Source organism: Clarias gariepinus, chromosome 15 (genome assembly GCF_024256425.1).
Source record: "Clarias gariepinus isolate MV-2021 ecotype Netherlands chromosome 15, CGAR_prim_01v2, whole genome shotgun sequence".
Classification (NCBI taxonomy): Eukaryota; Metazoa; Chordata; class Actinopteri; order Siluriformes; family Clariidae; genus Clarias; species Clarias gariepinus.
In genome coordinates this window covers 11,068,292-11,088,400 of record NC_071114.1, presented here as the reverse complement: position 1 = coordinate 11,088,400, position 20,109 = coordinate 11,068,292, and the positions used below count along the sequence as shown (strand labels likewise).

Here is a 20,109-nt window from a genome sequence, read left to right as displayed (position 1 = left end):
TATATGCAGATCTGGGGTTAATTTACATCTGAAATGTTGGTGAAATTTAAGCTCACCACTCTCACGGTGTCCTTCAGTTTTGCTGAAGGTGGAATGGAGGAGTGCTTCTTCAAAGTCTAGATGAGATTCGGCACGCTTTCATAGCCTCTCCTGGAGATTTCCGTGAACAGACTTCTGTTCTTATCACCTCCATGAACCCGTAGCTATGTTGTGAAAATACCTTGACTATTGATTGATTGTACTATTAATCAGGGTGAGAAAAACTATGGAATAGGCATTGATTAACACAGAGGGGGTGGAGGTGTCAAATTTACAGAGACCACAGAGACATCTGTCTTTTGCCTATATTGGAAAGAGTGTTTCTTTCATGGTCCTAAAGAGAATATCTGCTGTATAGTTTTATTTGTTTATTTATTGTATAAATATACTGTATATTTATATATGGTGTTTTATATATATATATATATATATATATATATATAAAACACCATATATATATAAAACACCATTTAGTGGGTGAGGTTTCATAAATGATCCGCCCTCCAGTTATATTAAAATGTCTATTGGCCACATTGTCTCATCAGTGCTTGCAATGCTGCTGTCTCCCCAGTCACTGCTGTGCAGATGTGAATGTGTTTCATCAGTTCATTGTAACTGTGGGTCGAGCAAAAATGGATGTCCCTTTGTGATATGCATAAAAGAAGAGCAGCGGGCAGTGATTTGTTTTTTGTGGTCTCAGGGTGTACATGGTGGTGAAACAACGCACGTAAATGCATAAACAGAAGCATTTGGACATCTGCCAACAAAATTTGGATGATACTCTAAAGTAGGTTAAAGTTTCTTAAAAAGAATCATTACTGCTGTCGAGACGTGGATTCATCACTGCGAGCCCAAGAGTAAATGGCAGAGTACATCCTCAACCGCCGACTGAGAAAAAGTTTAAAAGGCAAACATCAGCTGGAAAATTGATGCTCACAGTTTTCTGGGATTCTCAAGCACCAGTACTGGATCATTATCAGGAAAAAAAGCTTCAATGATCTACAGTGCTTGTTACAGTGAGATGCTTATTGAAGAGATAAAGCCTAGATTTCGAATTAAATGCACGTCCGCACACATTTGCCCACACTCTCAACACTCTGTGTTAAGGTGCCTTCTCTATAGTCCTGAGCCTGCTCCATCAAACTCAGACTTGTTTTGTATATATATATATGTGTGTGTGTGTGTGTTTGTGTGTATAAATATACTGTATATATATATATAAATATGTATATATGTATAAATATACTGTGTATATATATATACAGTATATATATATATATATATATATATATATATATATATACAGTATATATATATATATATATATATATATATGTGTGTGTGTGTGTGAATGTGTGTGTTTTTGTTGACAAATTTAAAGTTAAAAAATGCACATGTAAATAAGTAAATAAATAAATAAAATTAATAAATACATAAAACACACGAATATTTCATGTCTCCTGAATACAATAAACAAATAAACAATTTCTCTCATTTACCTCATTTATCAGTTTTTACTTATCCCAATGTTGTTAGAGCTTTCCCTTTGGAAGGCACCACATCCTAATTATAGGGGAGCGACGTGTTTGATACATTGTTACGTCATTTCAAAGCGTGAACATCAAGTCAAGACACGCAGTGTTATTTTCATGAATGAATCTTAGTTAACATAAAAAACGACAACAATCGTTTAGAGTGTATTTCTGATCATCACCGGCTCGTGGTTGTTAACCATGCGGACCCCGTGGCTGGGGAATGGAGCGGTCCGCCGGCGCGTTAACCCCTCACCGTACGCTCGTGTTGACTCCGCGCTACAGGACAGGTTCATCTTGAGTACTGTAGAACGCTAGCTACATTGTTACCAGTAGATATTTAAAAATAAACGCGCACGCGCACAGAAACACACATACGATCCTGTTAAGGTAAATTAGGAGGAAAGAAAGAAAGCAAACGCAAGGACGCCGTAGAGAAGCTGGAGCCAGTGTGCAGGTAACAGTCACAGCCTGATCAGTTGATATATATTTTTTTCCCCGATTCTTGCACTTGCTAGCTGGACGCTAGGCTATCGGCTAAGCTGCTGATTTATTTCTTCATGCAGGCTATTATTATTATAATAGAAATAAACAGTGTTGTGAATGTGCACATATGGGATGTGTAAAGATACTGAAGATATAAGATGTGTTAACGGCCCTCTCTCTTACACACACACTGCATTATGGGATAGATTGTGGAATCTGCGTCCATGCATGAGATAGAGGGCATTCGCACAATGCTATGTGTTACCCCACATCACCTCCAACTGCACTCATTTATTTCATGCATTTATTTTATTGGGATGTGATTTTGCAGGTTTGCAGTCAGTATCTGGGACACACACGCGCACTGGATGCCTTCACTCGGCACTGAAAAATGATCCGCAGGCTTTCTATCCGTGGGCTATATAAAGCTAAAGCAACCCCTGAGTGTGTCGGTGCTGTGTACACACTCTGTCCAGACGTGTCCATCAGACGTCCTTCGTATAACGTGACGCGTCTGTAGTGGGGAATGCAGAAAGGGGGACAATAGCATTGTGGCCACTGCTTTCAGGGGCAGATACTGTAGGCAGTGCATACTCACTCACCAAGCTAACCATATGACGTCATCACAAAACCATTTACATATCCACGCCCCCATCATGAGTAATTTGCGTATCCTAAATGAAGATTTTCAGAAACGCTATCCGGACAGAATTCGTCTTGCTAAATTGTTGGTGTAATTTTATTTCCGTCCATATGGACAATGCTAAGTGATTAGCACTGTCGCCTTGCACCTCCAGGGTCCGGGTTTGAGTCCCGCCTCGGGGTCTGTGTACATGGAGTTTACATGTTCTTCCTGTGCTTGGTGGGTCTTCCTCTCGCAGTCCAAAATCATGCAGGTTTGGCTAATTGTTCAGTTTTGTGTGAATGAGTGTGTGTGTGTGTGTGTGTGTGTGTGCCCTGCGATGGATTGGCTCCCTGTACCCTGCCTCGTGCCCGAAGTCTCCTGGAATAGGCTGAGTGGTACTGAGAGGAGTACATGTCAAGAAGAAAGAGTGTGTGGAAGTCCGGATAAGGCAGACAAAGAGTTCAAGACACAAAGCGAGTGAAGATAGAATCGGATAAGCACGTAATGGTAATGTAACCAACCTTCTGGATTCCAATCGCCATTAAACATCAAAGAAGGAAGGAAGGATAGATAGATAGTGGACTTTATTAATCCCAAGGGGAAATTGTATAACAAGGCAATCAGCTGATCGTGTTGGTAAACAATAGTATAATGAGAGGACCTCTGCTCTCAACTGTGTGTCTTCCCGGCAGAAAGAATGTTAAAAACGCCAGGAAAACTCAGAAGAATTAACGATAAATACTAAAAAGAATAGAAATCGTACCACGAAGGATGGGAGGTACTGCAACAGGCTGCGGAATAGTGCACCGCCAAGAAGACCGTGGCCTCGGACCTCCAGGGTCAAGGGGTCAATTCTCGCCTCGGGGTCTGTGTACATGGACTTTCCATATTCTCCCTGTGCTTGGTTGGTTTCCTCCGGGTACTCCGGTTTCCTCCCACAGGCCAAAGACATGCGAATTAGGTTAATTGGCCTTCTCAAATTGCCCATAATTTGCTTGTGTGTGTGTGCCTTGCAATAGAGGGTGTCCAGGGTGTACCCCGCTTTATTCCATAATAAATATAGAAGTATAGAAGATGAATGAATGAATGAATCAACCAAGTAATTCTAAAAGAATTACAGACTAAATTGTTTTTTTTGAGGCAGCAGGGTGGCATAGTGGTTAGCATTGTGGAGTTTGCATGTTTTCCCTGTGTTTGGTGGGTTTTCTCCGGGTACTCTGGTTTACCCTGATTAGATTAATTGGCTTTCCCTAATTGCCTATTTTGTGTATGTGTGTGTGTTTCAATGGATTGGCACCCTATTCAGGGTATACTTTTCATTTTACCCCAAGTCTTCTGGGATAGGCTCCAGGCTCTCTGCGCTCCTGTACAGTATAGGCAGTGTAGAAGATAAGTGAGTGAGAATTACAGGCTGAATTGTTTATTGCTTAATTATTTTAGAACTTCGATTTTTTAAAATACAGATATCGATATATTTAATACAGAAAATTTGCCGTTGGATAGCGTTGCTCCTATCGGAATCAGCCAGTAATGATAATTTTTTTGATTGGTTGTCTCTTGAAAGGCTGATCATATAAACCGATATCGTTGTGATGATGCAGAATAAAAGTCGACAACCACATCAACATGACGTTACTAGTTTGGGAATATTAACTTTACTTTAAAATATGCAATATGCAATGTTTTTTTTTTTCCTAAATCAAAACTATGTGGAAGAAGGTCTGGGAAAAGCTTTAACATACTAAACCATATTCACCGCTTAAGAACAGTGCAGCATGAATAATCTGAGTATGAAAACGTATCTGCAAAGACAGGAGCTAAATCTTGTCAGTCGACCCTCCTCAACCATGTATAGCAGAAATGCTCAAAAAGTTTGAGCCTAACTCTGCAGAGAGCAAAAAGACTAAAATAATTATCACAAAAATAATAATAATATTAATAATAATAATAATATGAGAAATAATAAAAAAGAAATAAAGAGGGGTGCCCAGCTCTGACTGAGACAGCCTGGGTTTACCTTACCGCTCCATGCATGAGCGCTGACAGTGAACGACTATTCAGTAAAGCTGCACAAAATCTGTATTATAAGAGGAATAGACTGTCTCTTAAAAATGCAGAAATTCTGATATTTGTAAGGAAATGCTGCCCCCATTGCTTAGTAATGAGTAGTGACTGATGTCTATGTTTATTTAAAAATGCTTGGTGGAGAGTTTAGATTTTTATTCACTGACGCAGCTTTGGTCCATGTGCCACACGTTATAACGAGAGAGTATAGTAGGAAAGTCGCATAGAATGGACATTTTTACTCTTTAGTTTAGCAGAGGCTATTTTATTGGTTTCAGTTTCTTAATAATCTACATGAAATAAAGTCCCAAAAACCCTGATCGGAGCACCCCTAGCTGCTACTGCCTGATTTTAGTTTATCAGCACTCGTATCAGTGACAGAGAATTAAACACTCCCTAAATTATTAAACAAAAAACTGCATGCTATTAGTGCTGCAAAATTAATTGCATAAAAATGGAAATTGTGATATGAACCTGTGCAATTATTTTATCACAAAAGGCTACAGGAAAAATATGTATATCCAGGAATTTATGAAGATTTTGTCAATAATTTAACTTTTTTTTAATTAATATTAATTTTGAATTGAATTTTAAATAGAAATATTGGCAAACATTCTTAAAATGAGATTGAGTTTGTCCAATTATTTCCAGTTAGCCCAGATAAATACATTTTAATAAAAAATGGCGCATTTAATAATTCAATATCACAGTTTAAGTCACAGTCACAATGTGATTATAATAAATTCGCGGAGCTTTTAATGCTATAGAAGAGGCTCACACACATATGTGACCAAATCAGGTATATCAGGGATTAATAAAGTTATTTGAATTTTGACACACGTTGGGTAGTTAAAGTTATGCATGTTTTTGATCCCTGGTTTAGTAAGACCTAGTTTGATATCAAGGTTATTACTGTATCATGTCTGGTTGCTGAGGAGGGCCTTGGAAAAATCTGTCAAAATCCTATTTTGATCAATTAATTTTTTTTTTTTTTTTTTTTCAAAAATTTAAAATGTAATAGGGATACTTTTCACCCACTGCACACTATCGGCCGTAGTGCAAAAGTAACCTGTGCGACTTCATACCTGACATAATATGATGGGTCACAGCTGATAAAAAAAAAAAAAAAAAAAAATTATATATATATTACCCAGTGTTGACACGCATAGTGTCAAGTGTAGAAATAACTCTTTTAGCACGCATTTGTGTACAAAAAGAGGCATTAGACAGGACTTGGCTATATTAAGGAACGGCCGCCATCCTGGGGCTTAACAAGTCTCAGGTGGGTTAAAGAGCAGCAGGCGCCGCCCGGTCATACAGGTCATTAACATTTTAGATTAAACCGATATTACATCAATGCTAGGCAAAACACACACACACACACAAAAACCTATGTCAATCAAGAAAACAAAAACCAAGCTCACTTTTTCTAAAAAAAAAAAAAAAAAGTTTACCAGTGCCAGCAATCAGAACGCATCATGCAGAAAGACATCATAAGTAAGAAAGGGAAACTTCCAGCTTGTTAACGAGTGACTTATTACTAAGGTGTGATATGAAGGTTCTAGGCCGAAACTTCAGGTCATTCTCCTCATTTTAGTGTTATGTCTTCCCCATTGTTTCAATCGATCTAAATCTAAAATCGTACATTTATCGTCACTCTGCATTTACAGCTATAAATATTTTTGTCAAACAAATATGCTATGCTGTGCTCGTTAGCGGTGTTAACGAACTATCACATTAATAAACAGTTCAGTAGAATGTGCAATAATTATATCGATGCGAATGGGTCATCACCCTAATACATTTCAAAGACATCGCCTGTGCTGTGCCTAATGATACTTCTGTTGCTGGGAAGAGGAAGGCAGATCATTAGAACATCTAATTATTAGATCATCTAACGTTAACCTGAAATTACAAGTTTTTATAATGTAAATCCTGGTCCAAATACAGTTTTGTTTATTTATGTTGAAGGATGTATCAGACCTGTGAGCTGACGCTTTATTGCCTAGTTACAGCTTATTAGGACATGTTATTAGGACACAAATACTTATTGAGTTGAAAATCAGACTATAATGGCAGATAAAGGTATAAAGCATTTCTTTATTTTCAAATACGCACAATTTTTACATGAGCTATTTCAGGAATTGATTGGCACTAACATTTGACTTTTGACTTTATCAAAAATCTAATTTGTTAGAAACTTTATTATTCTTGTTGTCCTGATGCATACATTTGATCACAGAAAAGGCGTATAAAAATCTTTAAACAAATCCAATCAGAATAGTCCTTTTAAACACAATTTTATCATAATAATAAAAAAAAAATTATAGAGTTAAAATATTTTGATCATTAGGCCACAAATTAATTATGCACACTTTAAGATCTCGCCTCCAGAACGTATTAAATTCGTATGCTGATGTACCAGTGTATTTGTCACTTCTAAAAGTGAATTCAATTACTGTAAGTTCGACAGCCAGAGTGCGGATAAATCAACCCCCGTGTATAATTTCTTTTAAGCAGACAGAAGAAAGCAGTAAGCAGAACATGATGAACATGATAAGGAAGTGGTTAGTTGTGCTGTAACTTGTTTTTATTATTTGTAATTGTAGCCAAGAAGAAAGTTCTTGATATCTTGACATCTGAGAACAGTTGAGTTGCGGGGTGAAAAACAATAGTGATCAGTTGTTTGGTTGTTAGGAACAAATATGTTTACTGGTTCATTGTCAAGCTGCATTCTTAACTCTAAAAGTCAATAAAGTCACTAAAGGTTTTAAAAAGTCACTAATTCAAAAGTTGGCAAGACTGGACCGTAGAGGGAGCATCAGGGGTGATCCGCTGGCTAGTTTCCCAAATCAGTGAGAGGACAAAACACGACTTTCTTAATCACAGCCAGAGATGGATTAGTAATGCTTGTCTCCAAAACAATGGGAGAAAGGTGTCCCACCTGTACACCTGCTACTGAGCGGATTAGGCTTCGCCAAGGCATGTTAGAACAAATGTTTATTGATACTGAACTTTTGAACCAGACAAAAGCCATGCTTTACTTCCAAACTAAGGTCGGTAAGACCTTACGTGACAACTTATGTTCATATAAAAAGGAAAAGCTCTAAAATATAGTCCTAATGATTATGATTAGTGTTTTCATCTTTACGCACATTTTAGCAGTTTTCATATTATCAAAAGAGTTTGCTCTGATATCTTCAATCAGAATAGTTACATTATTGGAGTTCCAACTTGTTTACGTCATCTGAATTAAAGCCAATAATCAGAATATTCAGCACATCTATATCGTTAATCAGATATCTTTTTTTTTTTTTTTATAATCCGTATGATTATGTGTGGACACTGCTAAGTTGTTCTCCCAGAAAATCAACAAAAAATATGAGAACAATCCAAACAAAAGCAATTGGATTTCAGCACTACATGCAACAATTAATAGTTATCAGCACTACTGCGCATAAAAAGCACCAGGCCCCTAAAATAGTCCTTACAATGTAATTACAAATTTAGTGATGATGTTTGCTGAAACTAAACAGCGATAAGAAAAAGAATTAGCTTCCTCGAATAATTTGATCAAGCTGTTTTGAAGACAAATGCAGTTTGTAGATTTAATGCTGTGTAAGCTCTGCAGCATCACTTTCTTTCTTTCGAGACAGAGTCTGGCCAGTTTCTTCTCGTCTAGGGTAGATAAGCCATCAACTGCCAGCCATTTAGTGACAGTAAAATATCTGTGTTCAAAGTCACTGATAGATAGGGATGGGAATCACCAAAGAGCAACCGATACGATGTATCACGATATCATCAGTGGTTTTAGGTGGTGATTGTGATTTGTTGCGTATTACGATCCTGTTAGTAAGATTTTATAAGTATCCCAATTCGATATATGTAAATACAGTATATGGCATGTTCATGAAAAGGCAATTTCAACCAAAACTACACATATTATTAGTTATTACAGTCATGTTCATGTTGACAAGAGACTTGGATATCATTTGGATCTATGTGTCATAAAAATCATAAAAACTTTGAAAGCCTACAGTAGGTCAGGTAAGCTAGTTCACAATGTTATCTTAAAAGTAATCCTTAAATTTGTTGGGAGCATATGCATCTTAAAACTGATAATTATGTACTATGACAAAAAATGATTTCTAAAAAGGTCCTGGTGGGAAGCCTTCTGGTGGGGAAGCAATGTCACAGTGCTCTACACAAGACTTGTATGGGTTATACTTTTTCAAAGACTGACTCCTATGAATTATTTAGTTTTTCAGGTGTGTGTGTGGTAGATAAGTCTTAGAATGACACTAACAAAAGCACAATGCATTCACTGTAAGAGGGTTTTTTTGGTTTAAAATAAGTTAATTCTACTTTCTTCCTCTTTTCCTTGTGGATCTGATATTAACATGTTAAATCTTCCATGCTGCTACCTTCCTGTCTTCTCTTGGATCTGATATTAGGGTGCAAACTCTCCCCAGCTCTTTTTTATTCGCTCTCTCTCTCTCTCTTATCCCCTCCCTCAAGTTAACACCTTCTCGTTCGTCTCTGGACGAATATCTGTACAACTTTTACTCTTTGTGGTTCAGGATTTCACCAGGACGTGTTAGATTGGTTGATGTCCTCTGTAGTAACAGATGTACATGACATCAGGCATTTGGCCAAACATAGAAAGACAGACAGCTTGCGTATCTCCTGGCATCTGTAAGCTTATTCAAGCACAGTGAATAGACTGAGCTACTCGTTTATTTAACTACAAAACTTTCGAAAACTTTGCTTGTAAGTTGTTATGGCCTTTTTTATGAGCGGCAGCCAGGCTGGCCATTGTCTTCTGACCTTTCTTGTCACCAAATCATTTCCTGCTACAGAACTGCTGATTGCTAGGTGTTTTTTTTTTCTTCTTCCCTGCACCATTGTATGCAAATGTTAGAGACGGCCATGTGTGAAAATCTCAACACATTAGCAGTTTCTGAAATGCTCAAACCAGCCAGTCTGGGACTAACAACCATGTCATGGTCAAAGTCACGGAGATCACACTTTAGCCAGTTCTGATGGTATTTGTCATGAACATTAACTGAAGTGCTTAGTCCGTATCTGTGTGATATGCCACATGATTGGCTGATTGAATAATTGCATAATAATGCAAAATAATAATTGCGATTGCAACCTCGGATTGCGTGTAACTCGATTTGCGAGTGTTTCGCAAGACAAGCAAAGATTTTTAATAAATTTTGACTTGAAAAGCGAGCAAGTCTTGGTTTACGAGCACTGAGTATCATGTATCACGTATGCACTTTTTGTTTTGATGCCGAGCATCACGTGATCACACCTGAGCCAATGGTTTTTCTCTCTCTTGTGAACCGGCACAGTGTCAAATTACGTGCGCGCACACACATAATGACAGACCCAAACACACACACACACACACACACACACACAGCGCCTGTGCGCACAAACAGAAACACTTATCTGTCTGAATTTATTTGTACTTTTTTTTTTGAAGTGCAGGTTAATTTGTTTTATTTTTACTTTATATTTTGTGTTAATTCTTTTTATGTATTTATTTTTGGGGGCTGTGGAATGAATCATTTGAGTTTCCATCATTTCTTATAGGAAAATAAAATTTGGTTTACTATTGTTTTGGAATACGAGCCCACTTCTGGAACGAATTATGCTTGTAATCCAAGGTTCCACTCTATATGTGCTTATATGTGACTATGACTGGACTTTCTGTGACTATGACTGGGATTATGTGGCGACCTTTTAAGACGACCAATTAACAACCAATTAACGTGTACAGTAAAAGCGTCAGCATATATTGTACTGTGCAAAAGTGTAAGGCGCCCTGTGTTTTTTAGGTCAAACTTTCCAATGTTTTCATTTATTTTTTGGAGTTTATTATTAAGTTAGTACAAAACATTTCAGATTTTTCAAAAAAAGGTATTCATTTATTTATTTATTCATTCATTCATTCATTCATTCATCTTCTATACCTCTTATTTTATGTACAGGAAGCCTATCCTATGAGGCTTAGAACACGAGGCGTGGTACATTCAGGACTGGGCACACACATATACATTCACACACTACAGGCAATTTTTTGAACGCCAATTAGCCTAATCTGCATTCTTTTAGACGGTGAGAGGAAACTGTACCAGGTGGAAACCCACCAAGCATTGGGAAAACATGCAAACTCCATGCACACAGACCCCAAGGTCGGAATCGAACCCAGGACGATGTTGTGAGGTTGCAGTGCTAGCCACCAAGCCGCAGTGCTGCCTCAAAAATTAATATTCAGACAAAAAAACAAAAAGGAAACTGCTGGATATTGCATGAAAACAGAAGCAGGTGCAACAGTCAAAATCTTTAGAAAAACTGTGGGTGGTTTCCAGGATACTTAGTAAAACTTAGTAGGTAGTTTCCTTATAAAACTACACAAATCGTACCTGAGACTAAGGAGTCCTCAAATTGTTGTCACACCAAATTTGGACTTTAATTCATTACTATTCGCTGGGCTTTATAGTTTTTTCTTTTTTTGAAGGACATACTGTAGTTGCATGTGCCGAAGACTTTTGCACAGTACTGTAGGTAAGTCACCCATAGTGAATAGAGTGACTGTGGCATTTTGGGATTTACGAAATTGCAGTTTTTGGTTATCATTACTATTTTTTTATAGATCCTGTTCAGGTCCAAATATACTCGAGCTAGCATACGAATGATTGTCCTCTTCAAATACATCCTTGATTTAAAACATAATCCACACGCTATGTTTCTAAATTGTTCAGATTATTATAGCTAAGTAAATCTTTCAAGCAAGAAAATGTTTTTGCTTACGTACATCCAGTTGGGACTTCAAGAACTGGCTCCAGAAAAAACAGCGTGACATGAGACGCCATCTGTACAAGTGGGATTGACATCACTGGATGGTTGACATTACTGCTTTGTTTTCATTGTGACCAGGATGCCAGTTGTCCAGTGGCTGTGTAACAGGGTTCGCTTTGTGAATCCCGTACTGTGTGCTCCTTACTGTTCTTCTGTGTCTACGTGTGGCAAAGTGGCTCTCAGAGAAACACTGGCATTCGAGAAGCTGTTGTGTTTCATGAGTTTTCTTGGCTAGTTCTAGAGCTCAAGTGACTGAAAGTAAGGTGTATTGATCTTTTGTATTTGTTTCAAGCTACTTAATATCACTAATGAAGTCATGATAGAAGTAGAATTTAAAGTATGATTGCAGGAAATATTAAATAAAGAAGAGAAGGTACTGTAGATGGTGATGTGACTAGCTAAGGAGTACGCTTGCCTTCATGTAGCCCTCATTGAACCTTTGCCATATCACATAATTCTTTTTAATCGATCAAGCATAGGCACAGCACTGTAGAGAGTACGGTATTGAATATCTGTCAGGTAGGCCTGGGCTCATCTAGAAAGCTTTTTATGCTGAATGGGCATTGCCTGAGAGGGATGTGTGTGTGTGTGAGTGAGAAAAGAGTGTACTGGGATATAGATAGGGCTACAGAAAGTTAATGGTATTTGCTGAGTGAACAAATTATGCCACAGATCACAGCACATTCAGGTTGTTGAAGGGTACAGTACTGTACCTCAGGGATGCCTGGACCCATGCAGACTTGCTATGACCTGCTGTCTGATTTCTTTCTGTCTAGTGAGTTTAAAATGTATAAAAGCACTCACTGCACCGGATAATTAAGCAATACCACACGAGTGGGAGTGCTGTTGTGATAAATATCAGTATGGCAGTATAAATATTCTCTTCATATTTAAAGTTTTTCCACTTTGAAATAAGAATGTTAAGCTCCTGCGCTTATATACACATAATTTGTACTTCTCAAATGAACCACAAGATGGCATGGTTGGCCAGCGTATGCATCTCAGACAGACGGTGGCTCAGGTTAACAAAAAACAACCAGTCCGAGGTAGCCGAACGGGTCAAACGTTCCGAGGCACCCAAAAAAAAAAAAAACGACATCTTGTCACCCAGGACCTCATGATTTATGACACTGATTGCAGTGCCGAATAATAAACACAGACACTCTTAATGAGACAGCTGCATTAATGCCTCATCAGATTGACAGAAGACAGAAAGTTGTCATCTGCCCTTAACAACCGCTGGATCCTCACTCAAATGTCAGAGGGTGATCAGCCAGGCGGAACTGCTCACGTCAGGTTGACTGATATGTTTTAGAACAGTTTGAGCAGTGCAATTGCCACCTCCAGCCCAAAGCCTTTTTTAGTTTTCTCTGACTGTTTTTTTTTTTTCCTTCTTTTTTTACTCTCTCAACAGGCAACCTGTCCATTCATCTCTCCATCCACATAAATGCGCTGTGGCTACATTTTTTGGGAGAAGAAGCCCCCCTTCCCTTCCTCCTTCTTCTTCCCCCTTCCCTCTCCTCCCTGTTACTCAGAAAGAGAGACCCGGATCCAGGAGGGAAGCTGAAGGCCGATGAACGGGCAGGCTACTGCTCACAGCGCCACACAGACCGGAGAGACAAAGTAGATCTGTGGAAGTTTGCACCAGGCTGTGCTGGCGAGTCCCAGAGGCCTGGCGGAGGAAACCTCTGATACGCTTATCCCTGACATGCCATCACTCCCCAATGATGGAGGTGAATACTGGAATATAAGAAACTCCTTTTACAAAGTGCAGTAACATTGAGCATTTGTTCTGGTATATTACCAAATATACAGTTTAATGAAACAAAATATTCCAAACACCTGCATTGTAAGTCAAACAGTTTTATATTATGCAAAACAAGTGTTCATGCAGATCAATAACAAGCCTGTTAATAATAATTTTAGACTCATGCAAATTCTCCAATTTGGAAATATTTATTTAATGTTGAATAAAGGAATTGTAAAAACTTTGCACGTAATGATATTTGGGTCTTTGTTGACTCACCAGAGGATACTCCTCCTAAAGGCGGTGAGCACCTGCTAACTGGCTTTTTATGCCGGTCTTAGAGCAGGGGCTTGTTCTTTGCATGACAACATGTCAGTTTTAAGGCTCTCATAATGGTTGAATTTTCATATTTGGTGTTTGATATTCATATTTGTCTTCGCTTCAGTTGAACCTTTCAGAATGAAGTTAGCTTATTCCTGGGAATTAATGTGTGACTTCTTGCTGAATGATGGAGTGCCTGTGTGGTTGCTATTTTTATACTCATATACTAGTGGGGTATACAGATGCTAATGGCACCTTCAGGTTTTGTAAAAAAAAAAAAAAAAAAAAAGTTAAAGTCTCCACAGTTTTGAGATCGCGTGAGATTCTTAGATATTTTGCAAATCTATCAAGGGCAAATAGGCAGTACCCTAAAGATAGGCCTTTAAATACAGGCACAGGTCTGTCCTAAATAAGACCACCAGCCAATCAGAGGTTTCTAAAAGTCATTACATCAATTTCTTGATTTCTCCATGTTCAGATCCACTTTTGGCCTCAATAAACACAAATCCATTCTATCTATCAGATATCTATCAGACATTTTAGAAATATATTTGAATATGATGTGTGTATTTCCTTATTTTTAATAGTAATAATTCAGAACATTTCAGTTGTGACAGGCCTAAAAGCAACTGTTATCTCTAAATGATGTGGGTGCGTGTGTAAGGACCTGTCGTCAATGTGTTTTTATAGATGATCAAAAGTCGTCCCCCGTGAACTTGCCATCTGCACTGTCCAATCAGAATGGTGTCAAGAGAAAAGTGCGCACTAAGAAGAAGAAGGGCGTCATCACTGCCAATGTGGCAGGCACGAAATATGAGATCGGTAAGAAATCCGAGCCAGCACCACTGAAATGGTGTGCATTTATTCCTGTGGATCATACGTATTTCACCGTGAATTACTTGATCAAAAGGGTAAAATGCTTGCTAATGAACTCATTTACATGACGAACAGATGTACAGTATTTTTATTTTTTTCACAATTCCCCTTTCAGCCTCTCTACACAGCGTTCGCTGGCCTGCAATTACAAAAATGTTGTTATTCTAATGACATTACAGCTAACTCGTTAAAGGCACAGAATGGCAGTGAATGGCAGTATGTCATTTTATAACACTTATCACTCGTTTACATTTTAAACAGTTTTTTTATAAAAACAAAATTACATTTCCGCCTCCGTTCATATTACAAGCCACAATGCTCAAGTCTTTTTAGCCAGATTGGATTTGCATGTTATGATGTTTCACATTCATAATTACATGTGACTTTTATCTGACTCTAATGTGGACGCATCTGTCCTCTGAAACGGCACGCGCGCACATCGCTATGTCTTTATATGTCATTTTAAATAATAGATGTAATTTTAGAAAAATCTGCTTGGGATTTTGTTCCGGAGGACGGCGAGCTGTTAGTCGGCTGGATTTGTTGAGGTCCAGAAGAAGGAAGAAAGTCAGACACCTAGCTTATATCAGCTATTGATAGCGCTGCTACTGTGTGAGATCGCCGCACTGCCGGTGCTGACTGTTCTCAGCCAAGCGGCCCACGCATGCACAGAGGCAAAAAGGCATGGATTCCGAACTACATGCGCTTATTCAAGTCACACGTATGCAATCTAGGATTAAATACAACAGTTAATCAGGTCCATTCTGAAAAATATCATATTTGTACATTTAGACAGTCTTAAAAAAAAATCTGCTATGTTTTACATTAACCAAAAAAATCTGAATTGAGTCACTTCAGGTTGGTAATGTGAACATAGCCTTAGATCCTAGTATGCTTTTCAAGCAAATGAGGCTGAACCAGACCATTAATTAGGACAGTGCTTGAGTGAGTTATTATCATAGCATGTTACATTAGTGTCCTTCTCACAGGGCTTACTATAGCTGTTTCCTTAAACACACCACCAGCAAAACAAACAGAAATGTACCCATCAGCATTATCACATCTCTAAACATAGCACTAATTGGACTTTAAAGTGCTCTCATCTAACGGTAATGACAAAATGAGGTTTATAAGCTAAATAATGCTTATATTTTCGAGATCACGTTACAACACGTCTGGGCTTCAAGTAACACTTAAGTTGTTATAGGCAATTGGGAGCAGAGAAGTCATCACACAACATTAGGTGTTACATAGATTTTAATTGAGTGTAGAAATAACTAATATCCTACTTCATTAAATTTGACTTTAGTGGCTTAATAGTGAATAGTCCTTGATACTGGTGATGTTCAGTACATCAGTGCTGTCGTGTGCTATAAAGTACATTAGAGTTCATACATTCATCTGTTTAAAAAGGCCATTTCTGGAGGCCGTATAGCACTTACAGTAGGGCACTCCTGCTGATCTAACGCCGTCTTCATGTGCAGCTTCACTCAGTCACTTACACGAACACTATAGTGCAGTCTCATTACAGGAAGCAGTTTCTTTAGGTTTAGGATGTATATAGAGAGATATCGCAGTATTATAGAGAAACTAAATAAGGACAGTTATGTCATGACAAACATGTTCTTACTCAAGGATCTTCCACTAATACAGTGTAAATGTTTTACAGCACTAAAAAAAATTATATAATATAATAATTATATATATATATATACATAAAAAAATCCCCAGTTATATAATATCATCCTAAACAATATTTATGTTAATTACCCAAAGCTATTTGCTTGATTTGATGATCTGAATGATAGCAGTTTTGTGTGTGTGTGTGTGTGTGTGTGTGTGTGTGTGGGATGCCCAGCATTATTTTGAAGCAGAAGTTGCAGAAGATGTGCAAAATTCCAATGTGCTAGTTTGACTTAAATTATGTAAAGACTAATAAAAGTGTGATTTAATTTTTTTTATTATTATTATTATTTTTTTTTTTAATTATAATTATTATAAAAAAATTACATTTCAATACTTTTTTTTCTCATTCATTTATTTATTTACTTTGGCAGTTCGTATTGTCATCGGGGAGGTGGCCTTCCACAAAACCAGAGACGAGGATGAAACGGCTAACCTCATCTGGAACGACTCGGCCGTACAGCATGAGAAAATCGCAGAGCTCAGGAACTACCAGGTGCGGTGCCATTCACCCGCATCCACTCATCAAGTGGAAGCACACTGAGTTAGCGAAAGGAAGTCAGGAATACATTAAAGGTCATTGAATGAAGCACGCAGTCTTTCTGTGTGTGTGTGTGTGTGTGTGTGTCAGGCTAGGCATAAGGGCCTCAAGCTCCTCCATTTCTGGCATGTGTGTGGAGACAAACATAGAAGGATGTGTCTGGCTCTGGCAACCCTTCCAACTTTCTCAACTCTCCCCGAGCGCTAGTGCTGTCAGCCTGCCATACCCATGTGCCAGTCACTCCAAAACCAGCCTTAACTCTACTCTGAGTGGCAAGAGCACATATGGGTCCGAGCAAATCTCCTTCTCCTTCGGGTTAACAAAAACCCTTGAATGATTTATCGACTTTGTAGCACACGGTTGTAGGAAAGTCAGTTATATCATTTGACAGCCATTGTCTTGTTCACATTTGGTATAAACGCGTTGTTGATGTCCCACAGACCCTTACCATTTATTGTACATGTAGTTAGCTGCTGAATTCCTGAATCTAATTGATCTGACTTTCCGTAACAGCTCGGCTCTGACAGTACTGACAGATTTTATTTAAACATTTTAACAAACTAGCAACTTTTATATAGTGTATATAGTAACAATATATAAACTAATATAATAATTCAGAATATATATTTTTAGATATAATATAATTATTATATAATATAATTATTATATAATATAATTATTATATAATATAATTAATATATAGTATATTATATAATAATTATATATATAATTATATATTTAATATATAAATTATATAATTATATATATATATATATAATATATATATTTATAATATTATATATTATATAGTGAATGTTTAGAGAAAAAAAATAGGTTGATGAAGGAATAACTTTTTATAGCTGCTATAACATAAGAGATAACAGGGTCAGACTTAGTTAATTTTACTTTTTCATATTTATTTCCTAGTGATAGTCATAAATATTAATTTTAATTTGACTTGCCACTTTACAGTACTGTGCAAATGCCTTAATTTTTACTTCCAAAAAGCAGGATTGAAAAAAGCAGTGAAATATGAATCATTCAAGCATTAAAACCACCTACTTTAAGGCATGAACTAGTGAGAAGCAGGTGCAGATGATGACAGATGATCAGACTGGTGGTTATTATGTATACTGGTGATGCTGGATGCTGAGTGGTTGGAACAGACGAGAGCGGAAATGAGGCTGCTGCTGAGAACGTCGTATAAAGATTTGTATCTTTAGGCACTTTGCAGCCTGATGCAGTAAAACATTTGTTCCCATTTCTCAAATTTTATCTACATAAAAAGTAATGAGGTGGGAAGCTTAAGACCCAGTACTATAGATATCTAACAGGTACTCTCGGGGTTACTATTCCAGGGACATTCTTTAGCGAGCTTGTTGCTTCACAGCGAGGAACATTGTTTCTCTCACACCATATACTTTTGAATTTCTCTCGAATAACAAAGATTATTAGAAAACGCCTTTTTGATCACTGAGCTTCGATCGTCATAACGCACACAGTGATGCGGAGAAACGAGATCCCCTTTGGTAGTAAGAATTCCCTTTCTCAATTCAACATATCACAGGATCATGGTGAGCAAGAAAACTACTCCAAATAGGTTTGATTTTCACGCCTCTGACATCCTTCTCTCCCATGTCACCCCGCTGTTGATGTTCTTCCTCATTATGGCTGTCTCATCCGGATAATCACGAATTCCTTTTACACTCGCTAAAATGCTTGTTTTTTCCCCTCCCTCCTCCTTCTTCTGAAACTTTGCTGTCAAGCTGCAGTTCATACGGTCCTAATTAATGGCCCTGTTCAGCCTCATTTGCTTGAAGAATACAGAAAAGCCCACTTTTCATACTCCTTTCCTTTTCTTGTTGTATTCAGAGCAATTCATTCATCTGTCACTACCTACACTTGCAGGGGCTCTGATGCAGAACCAATTACTTTGCCCCTTGACGATGAGATTGATTGTCTATTTTGGTGTTTTCATCTAAAATGATCTGGTCATCTAAATAAGGCTTAAGAAAGGTTTTGAAATTGGCTTTTGTTTTGTCTGTAATTGGGCGGAAATGTCAGAAAATAACAGATCTGCTTCTTTTTTTTCCCTTAAATGTGCCGTCTTATTTATTTATTTATTTATTTATTTATCTATCTAATATTTTGAGGTGAATTCTAAAATGCCCGCCGAATATTATTATTTTCCTCAGAGAATTAACCACTTCCCAGGCATGGGAGAGATCTGTCGGAAAGACTGTCTGGCCAGAAACATGTCTAAGTAAGTCACCTTCACTTAAAAAATACATTGAAGCACATGCATATTTATTACACCACCTGAGTATTTATTTATCAGTCACTGTCCTCCGTGCACTCTCCTGTCTTTGTCCAAATTGTAGACTGACTATTTTCCTTTCTTTTTCTCCTCCTTCTCTCAGGATGATTAAAAGCCAGCCTCAGGAATACAGCTTCATTCCCAAAACCTGGATCTTCCCAGCAGAGTATACTCAGTTCCAGAACTACGTGAAGGAGCTGAGACGCAAACGCAAGCAAAAGACGTTCATCGTCAAGCCCGCAAACGGAGCAATGGGTCACGGGTAGGTCTCAGTGCATGAGAGAAATCAGTTGCCATGAAAATAACATAAGGTTTTTAGAACCCATTGTTAATTGTTATATGGTATAAATAGCTTATAATAAGAGTAGTTGCTGTTAGTACAGTATTTTGTATATTGCTGTTGTTTTTACATGTTCACGCTTCTGTCCGACTTTCTGCCTCCATCTTTAATCTGTTTATGTCGCTATATTCTGAGATAAATATTAAGACTATATTTTTGATAACTCTTTTGACGAAACGTTATTATTAAACATGGTGTTTATAGGTTAATAGGCTAGAAAAGTGATTTGTCCTTGCATACATACAGTAACTGTAGGTCATGCATGAATGTCAGACATTAAACATATCACGCTACTAATTTGAATATAAGTGTATTGTATTTTGTCTTTCGCCTTATAAATCCAAATAAGTGCAGCTCATATCACTACTACAATACAGTTCAACATGTTTATATTTATAGCTCTAACTTCCATAACTTTAGGCTTAGAATTATTCATAAAAAAATGTACAGTTTCTTTAGAAACTTTTTTGCTCGGGGGTTTTGTAAGAATCCCTTTTGGCTTGTATTTCACTTTTTCACCAGCAGAGGGTGGTATTAACACAGAGAAAGAACCATAAGCACTTTTTTTCTTTTCTTTTTTTTCTTTTTCCTTTCTTTCTTTTTTTTAAAAGTCACGCTTTAGGTGTACGAATGTGCCGTGCTTATGGAAGTATTCTACAAGTAAG

At 37.5% G+C, this 20,109-nt stretch overlaps 1 protein-coding gene across 2 annotated transcripts in view; it reads left to right on the top strand.

The window, feature by feature from the left end:
• Window positions 1-1,862: 1,862 nt before the first annotated feature.
• ttll7 (tubulin tyrosine ligase-like family, member 7) overlaps window positions 1,863-20,109 on the top strand; it is a 59,835-nt gene continuing 41,588 nt past the window's right edge. For both annotated transcript variants that reach the window (XM_053512609.1, XM_053512610.1), the window contains exons 1-6: window positions 1,863-2,028; window positions 13,034-13,352; window positions 14,378-14,509; window positions 16,621-16,742; window positions 18,983-19,050; window positions 19,208-19,366. In XM_053512609.1, the coding sequence (XP_053368584.1) occupies window positions 13,328-13,352; window positions 14,378-14,509; window positions 16,621-16,742; window positions 18,983-19,050; window positions 19,208-19,366 (506 nt within the window). In that variant the 5' untranslated portion in view covers window positions 1,863-2,028; window positions 13,034-13,327. The remainder of the gene's footprint in view (window positions 2,029-13,033; window positions 13,353-14,377; window positions 14,510-16,620; window positions 16,743-18,982; window positions 19,051-19,207; window positions 19,367-20,109) is intronic.